Raw genomic sequence first — 15,820 nt, 5'->3', positions numbered from 1 at the left:
AAAGTTTCTTCAAATATATTCAATTATTAATCATGCAACAAACATTTATTGAGTACCTACCATATGCCAGACAGTGTTCAAGGTGCTGTCAATACAGCTAGTCTCCCAAAGCTCCTGACCTTCAGAGCTTTTGTTTTAGATTCTGTGATGAAAATGTCACTAGTGTTAAGTCAAATTTTTAGTGCAATCAATACCCGTTGTACAGACAGACTCATTCAGAGATTAAAGTGTGAGTTGCTTGATTTCTTTCCACTATGCTTCAGCTCAGTTTTAGCAGTGTGTATAACATCTTTTAATGTGATATAAGTATGTAAATATAAAGTTCCTGGAAATATCAGTTATTAACCCACAATTATAACTAAGGGTGAGTGATGGCAGAGACAACTTGAAACACTGCTAGTGATTGTAAAAATTTCCTAGTTTGACAGAAAAACAGGAAACATGTAGTATCTATTTTAGGTAATTTTTTTAGATTTTACCATTCTTTAATATTTACATTTGCCAACCAGAATCAGACAATATAATTTCTGTCATTCCAGTTTAGCTAATAAAATGTCAAGTAGAGATTCTTGGCTGGGCATAGTGGCTCACACCAGTAATTCCAGCACTTTGTGAGGCCGAGACAGGTGGATTACCTGAGCCCAGGAGTTTGAGACCAGCCTGGGCAGCATTGCGAGACCTCATCTCTACAAATAATAAAAAGCCAGGCATGATGGCATGCGCCTGTGTTCCCAGCCACTTGGGAGGCTGAGATGTGAGGATTGCTTGAGCCTGGGAGGTTGAGGCTGCAGTGAGCTGAGATTGCGCCACTGCGCTCCAACCTGGGTGACAGAGCAGGACCCTGTCTCAAAAATAAAAAAAAATAGAGATTCTTGGCTATCTCATTTAATGAGAAGTTATTTTCAGCTAGTATATCAGTGGTTTGCCTATAAACATGAACTTGAAAATACTTTATCCAGCTATTTGAATATTCAGGTGACATTCTTGGTGGTCAGAGGAAAATTCAGCCTTTGTTAGAATAGCATTCATAGTATATTTATTTAGGGAGGGATATCGTAATTGATTTTAGAATCCTTGTTGGTCATCAAATTTTATTATTTTTTTAAACTCTGGAATTTGTGTTGTATTCAGGTAGTTTTTTTTTTTTTTTTTTGCCCCCTTCCTTTCTTGCCTCTGGTTTAATTCCATAATGTTCATGGCCCAGAAAAGTCAAATTGAAGCTGGAGTATTACAGAATGGTCAGATATATAAGAAACTGACATAGACATAAAAGAAATTACATACTGTTGCCGGGCATGGTGGCTCATGCCTGTAATCCCAGCACCATCTCAAAAAAAGAAAGAAATTATATATAGTTAACTTTTTTCAGGAAGTTGCATACTTCTAAGCTCCTTCTTCTTTTGTCTTCTTTCTGAATTCTGACTTCTTGAGATTTTTGTAGACTGAGTTAAGAGGAATATTTGATTAATTATCTTTTTACCCATTGTTATTCCTCCTAAAGATATTGTTTCAATAAACCAAATGTTTAAAGACGAAATTTTGGACTATACTGAAAACACTGCATATAAACCAGTTGCCAAGAGTTTTTGTTTTGGGGCCGTGCACGTTGGCTCATGCCTGTAATCCCTGCACTTTGGGAGACTGAGGCAGGCAGATCACCTGAGGTAAGGAGTTTGAGACCAGCCTGACCAACATGGTGAAAACCCTTCTCTACTAAAAATACAAAAATTAGCCAGGTGCCTATAATTCCAGCTACTTGGGACTAACTGCCTGTGGTAACGCGGGCCTGTAATCCCAACTACTCTGGAGGCTGAGGCAGGAGAATCTCTTGAACCCAGGAGGTGAAGGTTGCAGTGAGCCAAGATTGCACCATTGCACTCCAGCCTGGGCAATAGAGGGAGACTCTGTCTCAAAAAAAAAAAAAAAAAAAGAGTTTTTGTTTTTCCCTTTTGGTTTGTTAATTTTGTGCTATAGCCATTACTTAATTGTGTTTTTTCCTTTCCCTTTCTTCATCCTTAAAGATTTCAACTTCAGTTTTTTCTTCTCCTGACTTACATTCTTGTGGCAGTGTAGGTTTTGTTGGGTTAAGAACGCTACCTGCTTCCTCTATATGAACTCTCTTTCCTGACAAAAAGCAAAGTTGGTAGTGTAGAGTTTGTATTGTGTATGTTTTTAAGAAGGCATGATTATTATATTTTAATTTAGTACGATAGCAATGTTAAGTGATAATTAAGTATTTTTAATTCTTTTTTTCTTTTTAGTCTTTATAATATAGCTTTATGCATCTTTTTTTCCTGTTTATTCACAAAAGAAAGGTGGTGGGAGAAGCTGTGGAAGATTCCTGAGTGCATATGGGGATGGGATGATCAGCTGAAACACCATGTTCCTAGCCAACTCACTTTCCAAGGTGGTGTGACTAACTCTGACCAGCTTCTCTAGAGCTGAGTGTGCCTAGTCACATTTACTATTTACCGAGTGCTTTCAAGATACCTGTTGTCATCTGTGATACTCTAAACAGGTGTTCAGAATCTCTTGTAAAGGCACTGGCCAAGCTTATTGCATGCCTTTGCATTGCTTGCATCTATGGGCCAAATTAAGCTTTTTTAAAAGAAGTTAAAAATCAAAATATTTTAGCTATTATATGTACGGGTTAAAAAAGTTGGAAGCATTAGATAAGGACATGAATATATTAATATGGGTTAGGCTGTTTTGTTAGAATATGTAATGAAGGCAATGTTAATGTAGAATTGAACATTTATTTAAAGAAGTTTTACAGATGGTTTGTTTCTACATTTACCTATCTTAATTTTATGTCAGAAAACCTGACTTAAATACTCTAACCATGATCATGAATGCCTTTGTATTATGTAATGCTTTGTTTAAGTCTTCCTTTCTTTCTCTTTGTCCAAGAAATATAACCTCACACCTGAGGCGACGGCATCTTTGAAAAACTAGTGATCAAGAATAACCAGATATACATGATGGGCATAAGGGTCATGACCAAAAAGATCTCTCAGTGGCATCTGTATCACTAAATATTAGGAATATTCATTCATTTCAGTAGTGCCTTCTGTCTTTGTGTTTATTGTTGTAAGTGTGAAAGTGAACTGAATCCTCCGTGATCCATCTCTGAAAAATATTGCCTAACCTAAATCACCAGCTTTCCTGTGGCATGGATATCCTGTCTTCTGAAGAACTGTTTTTGCTTTTCTGGAGCATGAATGTTTGTTGTTTTAGAGCTCTTTGTATTCAAGTTCATATTTTATCCTTCCTTTTAGTGCTTTTCCTCTAAGTAGCTTGTGGAAATTTTTCTGAGTAATCGAAGCTTCTGTGTCAACATACAGTTTGTTGATATATGGAACCGTGTTAAGAAATTAATGCATTCGGAAAAAACTGAAGGTGATTTTTCCAGGGAATTTGTTTCCTGGACTTAGGATTTCTTGTGCAGATTTTTCCCACCAGTTTGCTTTTCTCTACTATTATTTTCATATAGGAGCAGCATCAGAATAGTCCTTAATATCGGAGATAGCTGTTGTGTCACTTCCTCATGCTGACATATTTACTAGAGGGTAAAATTAATAACCTTCTAGTAAGAGTGGCAGTCGAAGGGAAGGACTCATCTGACTTCTGGAAACCTATGTTAAAATAGAGTGCTTTGAACCTTGATCGTGGGCTAATCAGGTTAGAAATGAAACTAGAGACCAGATACACCCAAGGAAACTTGGTAGTTATTTTACTTTATAAGTCACAGGAAATGCTTGTGTACTTTCCTGTGTTCCTTAAACAGTTGCACTTCAGTTACCTCTTTGAAACTGAATGAAGAGACAGAGAGTATTGTTTTCTCTTTCCAGAAATAATACTTGTTTATACCTGTAATAGCAATGAAATTTTGTTTCTTTTGAGACAAAGTTATGCTGTGTCTCCCAGTCTGGAGTACAGTGGCAGGATCTTGGCTCACTGCAACCTCCACCTCCCGGGTTCAAGTGATTCTCCTGCCTCAGCCTCCCAAGTAGCTGGGACTATAGGTGCACTACCACACCCGGTTAATTTTTGTATTTTTAGTAGAGAAGGGGTTTCGCCATGTTGGCCAGACTGATCTTGAACTCCTGACCTCAGGTGATCTGCCCGCCTCGGCCTCCCAAAGTGCTGGGATTACAGGCGTGAGCCACCGCTCCTGGCCAACCGTGAAACTTGAGGCTATGAGAATGAAGGATTATTCTAATAGTGTAAACTATAAGGCGAGGAGGGTTAAAAAAAACCAGAGATAGGCTCTCAACGCACAAATGAATATGATGAACAGATTCTTGTGTATCACATTTGAAATGCTTTATGTTTTGGCTTTATGTAGATGAGTTGAAAACCTGTGGTTTTGTTTATGTTGTTTGGTTTTTGTTTTTGGCTATCTCGTGTAAAAAGGCATGTAAGGGATGGCATTGATTATTCTAAATAATTTTTACTGGGAAAGCATTTCCAAGATTTTGAATAGCTAAATGTCAACTTTTTTCTTAATAGTATTTTCATCTCAGCCTAGTGACGATGAATCAAGTAGTGATGAAACCAGTAACCAGCCCAGCCCTGCCTTTAGACGACGCCGTGCTAGGAAGAAGACTGTTTCTACTTCAGAATCTGAAGACCGGCTAGTTGCTGAACAAGAAACCGAACCTTCTAAGGAGTTGAGTAAACGTCAGTTCAGTAGTGGTCTCAATAAGTGTGTTATACTTGCTTTGGTGATTGCAATCAGCATGGGATTTGGACATTTCTATGGTAAGTATTCAAAAATGTGTAACCTGATGGGATAGTGTAGAGGCACTTAGGAGTGAGGAATCCCGGGATATGTTTTCAGTGCCATTATTAAATATATGGCCTTGAAAACTTGAAGCCTGTTTGAGCCTCAGTTTTCTCATTCGGGAAGTGGGTGCTGCCTATCTCACAAAGCTTTTTATTTAAATAAGGTAGTAGTTATTAATAAATGTAAAGATAATAACCACATATATTTGTGACTCTTTTAAAGTTAAAAGATGGAAGATTAAAAATCTGAAATGCTCACCATGAGGGAAATCATTTACATTTAGAATCATAGTTAAACTAAGTTGAAGTGTGAGTTTTTTAGGAAGATTATTTAAATCACAGTTGAAATGGTTATATTTGAAATGTAGAAATAGTAAGTGTTCATTATTTCTACTTTGAGGTTTCATGTAAGTATCATACTTTATAACTTTCATTGTTGTTTCTGTGATTCACATGAATTGAGAGGTTTTCATCTTTATTCTTATACTTTGCTCTTTATTATGATTGATACTATTTATATATGTTGATCATCTTATCAATTCAAAGCCTTTAAATACCTTTTGGGTGAGAAGAGGAAGGTATTCCATTGGTGTTACTTTACTTTCTCATTTAGGAGCCTCACCCATTGAACCTCTCTCTTTTTTTTTTTGGGGAGACGGAGTCCCACTCTGTCGCCCAGGCTGCAGTGCAGTGGCATGATCTTGGCTCACTGCAAACTCCACCCCTAGGGTTCTAGCAATTCTCCTACCTCAACCTCCCGAGTAGCTGGGGTAACAGGCGCCTGCTACCATGCCTGGCTAATTGTTTTGTATTTGTAGTAGAGATGGGGTTTTGCCATGTTGGCCAGGCTGGTCTCAAACTTTTTTTTGTTTGTTTTTTTGAGACAGAGTGTCGCTCTGTCGCCCAGGCTGGAGTCCAGTGGTGCGACCTCGGCTCACTGCAGCTCCCACCTCTGGGTTCAAGCAGTTCTCCTGCCTCAACCTCCTGAGTAGCTGGGATTACAGGTGCCCGCCACCATGCCTGGCTAATTGTTTTGCGTTTTTAGTAGAGACGGGGTTTCACCATCTTGGCCAGGCTGGTCTCAATCTCCTGATCTTGTGATGCACCTGCCTTGGCCTCCGAAAGTGCTGGGATTACAGGCGTGAGCCACCATGCCCGGCCAGTCTTGAACTCTTGACTTAAGGTGCTCCACCTGCCTCAGCCTCCCAAAGTGCTGGGATTACAGGCATGAGCCACCATGCCTGGCCTGAATCTCTTATTTAAGGTATGTATTTGTACAGTGACTGGAGTATTTGAAACCTGAACTTTGACTCTTTGTTGTATTGGAATTTGGGGTAGAGACAATTTAGAAGGAAACGTCTTAGATCTTGTCAAATTCCCGAATTTTAGCTTGCTTTATATTAACTACTTGTAGGTTTTTTTTGCCTGCATAATCCACAGTCTAACTTTCATTTTGCTAGTTCCTTGGAAAAATGTATTTCTTATGCAAAGATTGAAGAATTACATGTATCCTATGTGGATTTGTGGAAAAGGTTTATTATTCAACATAGTGTAATGTTAGAATAGACTTAATGATGACAATACCTGTTTAAAGTCAGAGCTTGCAAGATGTGTTTCTTGTATTTATATTAATAAAAATATGTATTTAGATTTCTGATGGATGCCTGCTTGAATTTAATACTGAGATACTATTATTTGTATCCTTTCTTGAAATTTGTTGTAATAAGATTTGATTGGAAATATATATTCACCTTTATAGACTAGCCAAAACAAATTAATCAATATGTATTTGAGTATGATTTTCCCTCCACAGGTAAACATGAGAGTAACAAAGGAGAAGATCTTATCTTAATCTTTTTTTCTTCAAAAAAAATTGGATAGTGATTTAAAGTGTTAATCCAAATTAAAACTTCACTATTTACATGACCTTTGAATATTTTGTAGAAAGATCATTTTACAGGAGTGCTTTCAAAATGAGAAGTTACTTCTCTGTTATGTAGGATTTTGGTTATTAGTAAAATTTACCTTAATAGTTAATTAATAAAACATTGTCCTTTACTTCATATTAGCCTTTTCAGAATATGAAAAGCCTGGATAATATATTATGAAGTAGGCCTTATGGTAATGAGATTAGTTTAATTAACATACAAGACCTAACCTAAATGACTTTTCCAAATCACTACTTAAAAGACATCACTTTTTTTTTTGAGACGGAGTTTTGCTCTTGATGCCCAGGCTGGAGTGCAGTGCATGATCTCGGCTCACTGCAACCTTCGCCTCCCAGGTTCAAGTGATTCTCCTGCCTCAGCCTCCTGAGTATCTAGGATTACACACATCTGCCACCATGCCCGCTAATTTTGTATTTTTAGTAGAGACGGGGTTTCTCCATGTTGGTCAGGCTGGTCTCGACCTCCTGGCCTCAGGTGATCTGCCCACCTTGGCCTCCCAAAGGGCTGGGATTACAGGTATGAGCCACCGCACCTAGCAAGACATCACATTTTTAAATTTTAGCACTGATCTCAGCATTCTTTGGAGTTGATTTCAGAGCCATTTTGAATTTCCCATTCACCGTGAAGTCAGTCATTGCATCCCATAGTCATTCATTCACTTTATAATTTTATTTTATTTTTTTTGAGACAGAGTCTTGCTCTGTTGCCCAGGCTGGAATGCAGCAGTGCAATCTTGGCTCACTGCAACCTCCGTCTCCCAGGTTCAAACGACTCTCCTGTCTCAGCCTCCCGAGTAGCTGTGATTATAGGTGCCCACCAGCACGCCTGGCTAATTTTTGTATTTGTAGTAGAGATGAGGTTTTGCACTGTTGGCCAGGTTGATCTTGAACTCCTGACCTCAAGTGATCTGCCTGCCTCAGCCTCCCAAAGTGCTGGGATTATAGGCATGAGCCACTGTGCCTGGCCTGCTTTATAATAATTTAACAATACCATACTACTAATTGAATCATTCTGCATTTGTCAGCCTTGGTGCCATACAAATTTGAATTGGCAGATTTACACTGCAGGGAAGAGAAAGCTAGCACGACTAAGGATAGTAAAGCAGTATACTCCAGTGTACTCCATCTGAAAATGCTTTCAGAAGTTTTATTAAAAAGTTTCATGAATGAAGCAGTCTTTCTTCTTACATTTACTTGTGACTATCAACATTCCAAATCATCAATGGAGTTCAATTGATTTAGTTTTCTCCTTGAGTTGCTTGAAGTATTGATAGACTACCTGGCTCTTCAGCAGACTATTATATAACAAGATATCTAGATGCTAAGTTATAGAGCACAGAATGAATTACAGCTCAAAGCATACACTTACTGAATTATCCCAGAGGTGGTAAGATTTTTTTTTTTTTAAATAGTTCAATTCATTTATTTCAACCGACGTTTATTGGCTGGTGATACAATTGCTCCTCAAGGAGAAATGATTTGAACAGGAGAAGATTTTTTAAAATATTTTTTTAAATAGGAGATTTGTACTCCAAGATTCTTCTGTGCTGTAGTCAAAAGTGATGTGCCCTTGAATGGACTCTGAATGTCCTTCAACACAATAGACATGGCCAAGGAAAAGAAACCCAAAGAAAAGAAACCCCGGCAAGACTGTAGGTCTAAGAGGCATGGCCAAGGTGTTGAGTGTAAGTGTATGTAACAGACAAACTTCTGCATTTGGGGCTATTCTCGGAGTCACCTTGTTTTTTTGTTTTTTGTTTTTGTTTTTTTCACTTAACATTAAATTCATTCAGCAAATATTCGTTGAGCTCCTACTGCATATCAGGGACTGGTGAAGAAATAGAGGTGGTAAGATTTAAATTGTGTCTAATCATAGTAAGTTTATGATAGACTCAAGGAAGGTAGAACATTCCAGCAATAGAGAATCTGATAACCTGAGGAAGAAGTAATCTTGGGTTTGGGAGCAGTGAAAAGACTGCCCAGACTATAGCAGAGTAGGTATTTAGAAATAATGGAGTGGGTGGGGTGCTGTTATAGTCATCCCTTGATGTCCATGAGGGATGGGTTCCAGGAGGCACCCATACCAAAATCCATACAAACTAAAGTCCCTTGACGGCGGACCTCACATACACGAAAAGTCACCTCTCCATATACCTGGAGTTTGCATCCTGCCATTGGATTTTGCAATCCTGCCATGTAGTTCAAACTCACGTTGCTCAAGGGTCAACTGTATATTGTAAAACATCTTGGAATCGATAGGAAAGTTTGATTTATTGAGTAACCTGCTATCAGGTTAGAGAAAAAGAGTGCCGGAACGTTTTGCTGGTGTGGAAAAAGTGGTATGGGGAAATGTAGAATAGTTGTTAGGAGTTCTGTAATCTGGATATTTGGTGAGGAGGACCTTGACGATTGGAATAACAGTGGGAATGGAATAAGGGACATTGAAGGAATAATGGAAAATAATGGCAGTTTATTAAATTGTAGGAAATGTGCTAGCTGCTTCACTTTTGGAGTTGGGGTTACTGGGGAAGTTTTGCCAGATGATAAATAGATGGTAAGCACAGTTTGGTTTGGTTTGGGGCAGGTGTTGAGGTTTGATTTTTTTTTTTTCCCCCCCACCCTACAAAGAGGCCCCCTACGCAGCTGGATGTGTTGATTAGAAGCTCTGATGAGAAGTTAGGACTAGATCTGTAGGTTGGAATTCTTAATAGGAGTGATAGCAAAATCTGACAGTGGTGCAACATGGTACAATAGGCAGCATTTGTAGACATGAGTAGGCCAAAGATTGTATCTTGAGGATAACACTTTAGGCAGCCGAAGGTGCAGGAAAAACCCCCAAGTGATTAGTCAGTAATACTGTAAAAGGCCACATTAAGACAGTAATCAAGCATGTGCTATATTATACTATCTTGAATTCAGACCCCAACACAGTTTTAGATTATTTTCCAGTAGGCAAAGGAATTAATCTTCTTAGCAGTTTGAAACAGAAATTGCAGACGTTTTCTGTTACTCTGGGAACTATAGATAAATTTCCTTCAACATGTGAAAAAATCGGGGATTCTTCTGAGTAGTTTTGAAACAAGCTTGCCATGCTTCTATAAATTGGGAAATCTAAAGAGAGGAAATGAATTCTAACACAGAATACCATAGCTAGAATATGTAACCCTTATCTGTAAATTGGCAAAAGTTGTTTTTAGTATTTTTCAAGATGTATTGAAGACATTTAAAATAATTTTTATAGCAGTAAGGGAAGAAATAGCGATCATTGCATCCTTTCTTTGTAAAATTCTGTAGTATCTATACTTAGTAGATGTAATGTTAAGGTAGCTAACTGCATTTTGCCTTATTTTTGATTTCGTGGTTTTTTCCCCCCCATACATGAAGCATGTGAACAGCATGTCTGAGTAAAGTAACATTTTGATTTTTAGGGTGAAAATATGAAGAATCCTAGTTGGTTTAAGATTCTTTTTTTGAGACAGAGTTTTGCTCTTGTTGCCCAGGCTGGAGTGCAGTGGCATGATCTCAGCTCACCGCAACCTCTGCCTCCCGGGTTCAAGCGATTCTCCTGCCTCAGCCTCCCGAGTGGCTGAGATTACAGGCATGTGCCACCATGCCCTGGCTAATTTTGTATTTTTAGTAGAGACAGGGTTTCTCCATGTTGGTCAGGCTGGTCTTGAACTCCTGACCTCAGGTGATCCATCTGCTTTGGCCTCCCAAAGTGCTGGGATTACAGGCGTGAGCTACCACGCCTGTCCGATTCTTTTATCACTGTTGGTAGAAGGACAGTGCTACTCCAGTACAGATTTAACCATTGCAGAATTCTTAACAAATTTGGCTTTGAGAATGGTGCACAGTCACCATTAGCCAATTATTTTCTGTGCTGTACTTTTTGGGCTTTGTTGTATCCTTTAGGCAAAATATTAAAAAAAAAAAAAAAAGGTTTTCATTTTTCCTTATTGACTTCATGACCTGTGAAAAAACACCAGGGTTTGTTCATTTCTCTGTATAAAGGAGGCTGAAACACTTTTTGTACTTAAAGATAACCCCCAAAACAACAAAGCTGAGTGCCTTCAATATAGTAAGATAAGAACATTACATAAATTGTTCTCTTGGTTAGAGCCATATGGGCGGGCCTGTGTGTTTTAATACAAAAGATAGTGAACTGCTTAAATGTTCCTGGGTATATGTAAATAAATGTTTTTAAAAACTGGCCTACGTGGCCTTACTTATATTACGTAAATGTTCACCATCATCTGATGAATGATCATGGGCTTTCACTTACTTATCTTAAAAAATTTTTTTTTAATTTTTAGTAGAGACGGGGTTTCACCATGTTGTCCAGGCTCGTCTTGAACTCCTGACCTCAAATGATCCACCTGCCTTGGCTCCCAAAGTGCTGGGATTACAGGCGTGAGCCACCGTGCCCAGCCTTAGTTACTTATTCTTTATGTAATCAGAATTTTTAAAGAATGGTGAAATGCTGATGATACTCTGAAATTAAGATCACATAGGTTATGGCCAGGCACAGTGGCTCACACATGTAATCCCAGCACTTTGAGAAGCCAAGGTGGGTGGATCACTTGAGGCCAGGAGTTTGAGACCAGCCTGGCCAACATGGCAAAACCCTGTCTCTACAAAAAATTAGCTGGGCATGGTGGCGCTTGCCTGTAGTCCCAGGTACTCGAGAAGCTGAGGCACGAGAATTGCTTGAACCCCAGGAGGCAGAGGTTGCAGTGAGCTGAGACCATACCAGCCTGGGCGACGGAGCGAGACTCTGTTTAAAAAAAAAAAAAAAAAAGATTACATAGCTTATATGCAGATTACCAATGTTTAAAAATAAATAAAACATTGAATGATAATAATTATGTTACATACCCTTAATAAAAATATTTATTTTAGGCACAATTCAGATTCAGAAGCGTCAACAGTTAGTCAGAAAGATACATGAAGATGAATTGAATGATATGAAGGATTATCTTTCCCAGTGTCAACAGGAACAAGAATCTTTCATTGATTATAAGGTATGTACCACTAACAAATATTTAAAATAATTATTAGTAATTATTGTGCTTATTACTTAGAGCTTATTGTGCTTAGTAGTGCAGATTAGTAAATCAGAAATAATGCAGATCATTGTTGAATTGAATGCGGGTACTTACAGTGTCCTAGTCAATCATGAGTGCACCATATAGAGTATTTCTCTTATTCTCAAAACATGGGAATTAAGCAGTTATTAACTTTCATAGGTAGGAAAGAGGTTTAGAAAGGTTAAGGGACTTTCCCAAGGTAGCAACTGGCAGAGCTAATTTGTTTTTGTTTGTTTGTTTGTTTGTTTATTTGAGATGGAGTCTTGCTCTGTTGCCCAGGCTAGAGTGCAGTGGTGCAGCCTCAGGTCACTGCAACTTCCACCTCGGGGTTCAAGCGATTCTTGTGCCTCGGCCTCCCAAGTAGCTGGGATTACAGGTGTGCGCCACTACGCCTGGCTAGTTTTATTGTATTTTTAGTAGAGACGGGGTTTCGCTATGTTAGCCAGGCTGGTCTTGAACTCCTGACCTCAGTCTACCCACCTCAGCCTCCTAAAGTGCTGGGATTACAGGTGTGAGCCATTGTGCCCGGCCACGGCCTTTTTTTGTTTTGTTTTGTTTTGGAGAGCTAATTTGATTCCAGGGATTTGACTTAAGAACTCTTATCCCTAGCTGCTATTTTATAGTTAACATCTTTTAAAAGTGACATTTTATATGTGTATATAGATATTTTTATTAGCATTATTTTCAGAGTGAAGCAGACATTTTCAGTTGGCAGAAGGGAAAGAGGAGAGTTGTGGTTTTATAGCCTCTCTAAGATCTTCTCTTGATCAGGGGACATAGCCATTCCTTTTCATTGTGTTTTTTTTTTTTTTATTCTGATGGAAGGGAGAGCATGTTATGTTTTTCTGCCTATAACTCATCTAGATCTTGTCTCACAAGACTGTACTGTCCGTTGTGTCATTCCCCAACACCCCTGGAGGTTTATGAGGATCAGCAAAATGGCTGGTTTCCTATCTAGTTTTCCCTAGGAAGGATGTAGAGAGAAACTCAGGGTAGAAAAGTAAGCTGTGTCTGGGCGTGGTGACAACCTCCCAAATTCCCAAAGTTGGTGACTTTGGGAGGCCGAGGTGGGTGGATTGTTTGAGCCCAGGAATTCAAGACCATCCTGGCCAACATGGTGAAACTTTGTCTCTACTAAAAATACAAAAATTAGCCGGTTGTGGTGGCACATACCTGTAATCCCAGATTTTTGGAGGCTTAGTTAGGCACAAGAATTGTTTGAACCTGGGAGGCAGAGGTTACAGTGAGCTGAGATCACGCTCTTGCACTCTAGCCTGGGCCATAGAGGAAGACCATGTCTCAAAAAAAAAAAAAAAAAGGAAAAGGAAGAAAAGTAAGCTATTGTTTTTTTCCTCCATTTTTCCACCCCCAATTCTCACACTTAATTTATGTATGTTTCCCTTACAGGTTATATTTCTTGAAAAGACAAAAATACTACTTTGTAACTAAATTGTATCTTTCAGGGAGGTACTTCTCCCATCCAAGTACTAACCAGGCCAGACCCTGCCTAGCTTCTGCCATCAGAGGAGATTGGGCGCATTCAGGGTGGTATGGCTGTAGACACAGGGAGGTACTTATGAAGTTAATTATAAATAGTTCAGTTTTTCCTACCTGTATTAGAAGATGCCATTTTCTTCACCACAATGTTTTCTGGTTCCATAGGATAACATTGGCTTTTGGAAAACTCACCACACATAAATCTCTAGAGAGAATTTGTAGTTGGTTTGGGTTTGGATTTGTTTGTTTGTTTGTTTTTTTGAGATGGAGCCTCGCTGTGTGGCCCAGGCTGGAATGCAGTGGGGTGATCTCAGCTCACTGGAACTTCTGCTTCCTGGGTTCAAGTGATTCTCCTGCCTCAGTCTCCCAAATAGCTGGGATTACAGGCTTCCTCCACTATGCCTGGCTCATTTTTTGCATTTTCAGTAGAGATGGGGTTTCATCATGTTGGCCAGGCTGGTTTTGAACTCCTGACCTCAGGTAATCTGCCTGCCTCAGCCTCCCAATGTGCTGGGATTACAGGCGTGAGCCACTGCACTTAGCCTGGTTTTTTTTTGTTTTAAGGGGCAGAGTCTCATTCTTGTTGCCCAAGCTGGAGGGCAGTGGTGCGATCATGGCTTACTGCTACCTCAACTTCCTGGGCTCAAGCAATCCTCCTGGCTTAGCCTCAAGTAGCTGGGACCACAAGCACATGCCACCATGTCCAACTTTGTTATTAAATTTTTCATAGAGATGGAGTCTCACTATGTTGCCCAGGCTATTCTGGAACTTCTGGGTTCAAGTGATCCTCCCGCCTTGGCCTCAAAATGCTGGGATTAAAGGATTGAGCCACTGTGCCTACCTAGTGAGTCAGTTTTTGCAGATCTCTTGTTTCTAGCTGTTAAGTGTGGATCAGGTAGATGTTGAACCTCTTTGGAAGACCTGGTCAGGATCTGCTTATCAGTCACTTATATCAACATCATATTTACTGCATGAGGAATGCTGTACTCTTCTTTCATCCTGTGGCTTCCTGTGCTTGTGCATTTCAAGAGTATGCCACACCAGTGTATCGGTCTCTTCTACTCCACAGTCCACTGCTTTTGGGTAGAAGAAACTTCTTTTCTCTCATACAGGTAGAGCAGATGAAATTACTGTGATTAAATTTTAAATCTTTATTTGTTCTCTGAAGATTAATGAGCCAGAAAGTGAAGCAGTCATTTCAGATAGTTATTTTTCAAGTATAAAATAGTGTCATTCTCTTAAAGGACTGTTTTTTTTTTTGTTTTTTGTTTTTTTTTTGCTTGTTTCTGAACCCAGGTGATTGACTGGTCTAACCATAACGTTTATGATACATTAAGCCAAATTTAAGTATCATTTTGCAGATTTATACATAAGATATTTTTAACTGGATGGATAATGCTGTAAGAACTTGTTGAACCACATTGTTTAAGTTTTGACTGTTTTTGGTTAAATTTTGTTACTAATGCATATGTTTGAAAGAAAATTCAAATCAGTCAAGGATACCCTTATCGAAGCAGTAAAATTCTATAAGCCGAATTGACCATGATTTCTACCACAGGTGCTGACTTTCAGTTATAGTAATCTATAGATTAATCTTCAGAGTTATATTAATTATACAGATTACAGAACTGCTGTAATCTGGGTGACAGTCACTTCAAAAGTTTACATAAAATTGGATAAGTTAGTTATAAATGTTCAAGATTCAGTCTGTCCTCTAACATGCTTATAGAATTTATGGCTTATCTGTACTTACTTAGAAATGTTAATTGCATAGGACCAAAATGTTTCAAATAGGACTAAGATTATTAGAATTTCATTCTTTGAAGTGTACACTGCGTACAAACAATTTTTGAAGCCATAAGTCAGCTCTTGATGTAATTTTACTTTTATTTTTTATTTTATTTTATTATTTTTTTGAGATGGAGTCTCGCTCTGTCACCAGGCTGGGGTGCAGTGGTGCGATCTTGGCTCACTGGCAACATTTGCCTCCCAGGTTCAGGCGATTCCCCTGCCTCAGCCTCCCGAGTGTCTGGGACTACAGGCGCATGCCACCATGCCCAGCTAATTTTTGTGTTTTTAGTAGAGATGGGGTTTCACCATGTTGGCCAGGATGGTCTCGATCTCTTGATCTAATGATCTGTCCACCTCAGCCTCCCAAAGTGCTGGGATTACAGGTGTGAGCCACTGCGCCCGGCCAATAATTTTACCTTTTGTAAAAGGTAATCTCTCTTCCCAATTCAGAAAAACCTTTAGTCCTGCAAGCTGTAGCTAACTTTCTGTCTTAAGTTCTTCCAGACATGCGCGGTGGCTCATGCCTATAATGCCAGCACTTTGGGAGGCCGGAGAGTCGCTGCTTGAACTCAAGAGGCAGAGGTTGCAGTGAGCCGAGATTGCACCACTGCACGCTAGCCTGGGCGACAGAGCGAGACTCCGTCTCAAAAAAAAGAAAATTCTTCCACCATGCTGTAGTTCTCAGTTTGATGTAGCTCTCTGCTCTGTG

General features: G+C 39.2%; 1 protein-coding gene across 2 annotated transcripts in view; it reads left to right on the top strand.

Moving 5' to 3' along the window:
• CCPG1 (cell cycle progression 1) overlaps positions 1 to 15,820 on the top strand; it is a 51,126-nt gene that overhangs the window by 29,419 nt on the left and 5,887 nt on the right. For both annotated transcript variants that reach the window (XM_025389668.1, XM_025389669.1), the window contains exons 6-7: positions 4,513 to 4,764; positions 11,636 to 11,757. In XM_025389668.1, coding sequence (XP_025245453.1) covers positions 4,513 to 4,764; positions 11,636 to 11,757 — 374 coding nt within the window. The remainder of the gene's footprint in view (positions 1 to 4,512; positions 4,765 to 11,635; positions 11,758 to 15,820) is intronic.

Source organism: Theropithecus gelada, chromosome 7a, assembly GCF_003255815.1.
Source record: "Theropithecus gelada isolate Dixy chromosome 7a, Tgel_1.0, whole genome shotgun sequence".
Classification (NCBI taxonomy): domain Eukaryota; kingdom Metazoa; phylum Chordata; class Mammalia; order Primates; family Cercopithecidae; genus Theropithecus; species Theropithecus gelada.
The sequence above is the reverse complement of the archived record's forward strand: the minus strand, read 5'-3'. Positions and strand labels throughout refer to the sequence as shown.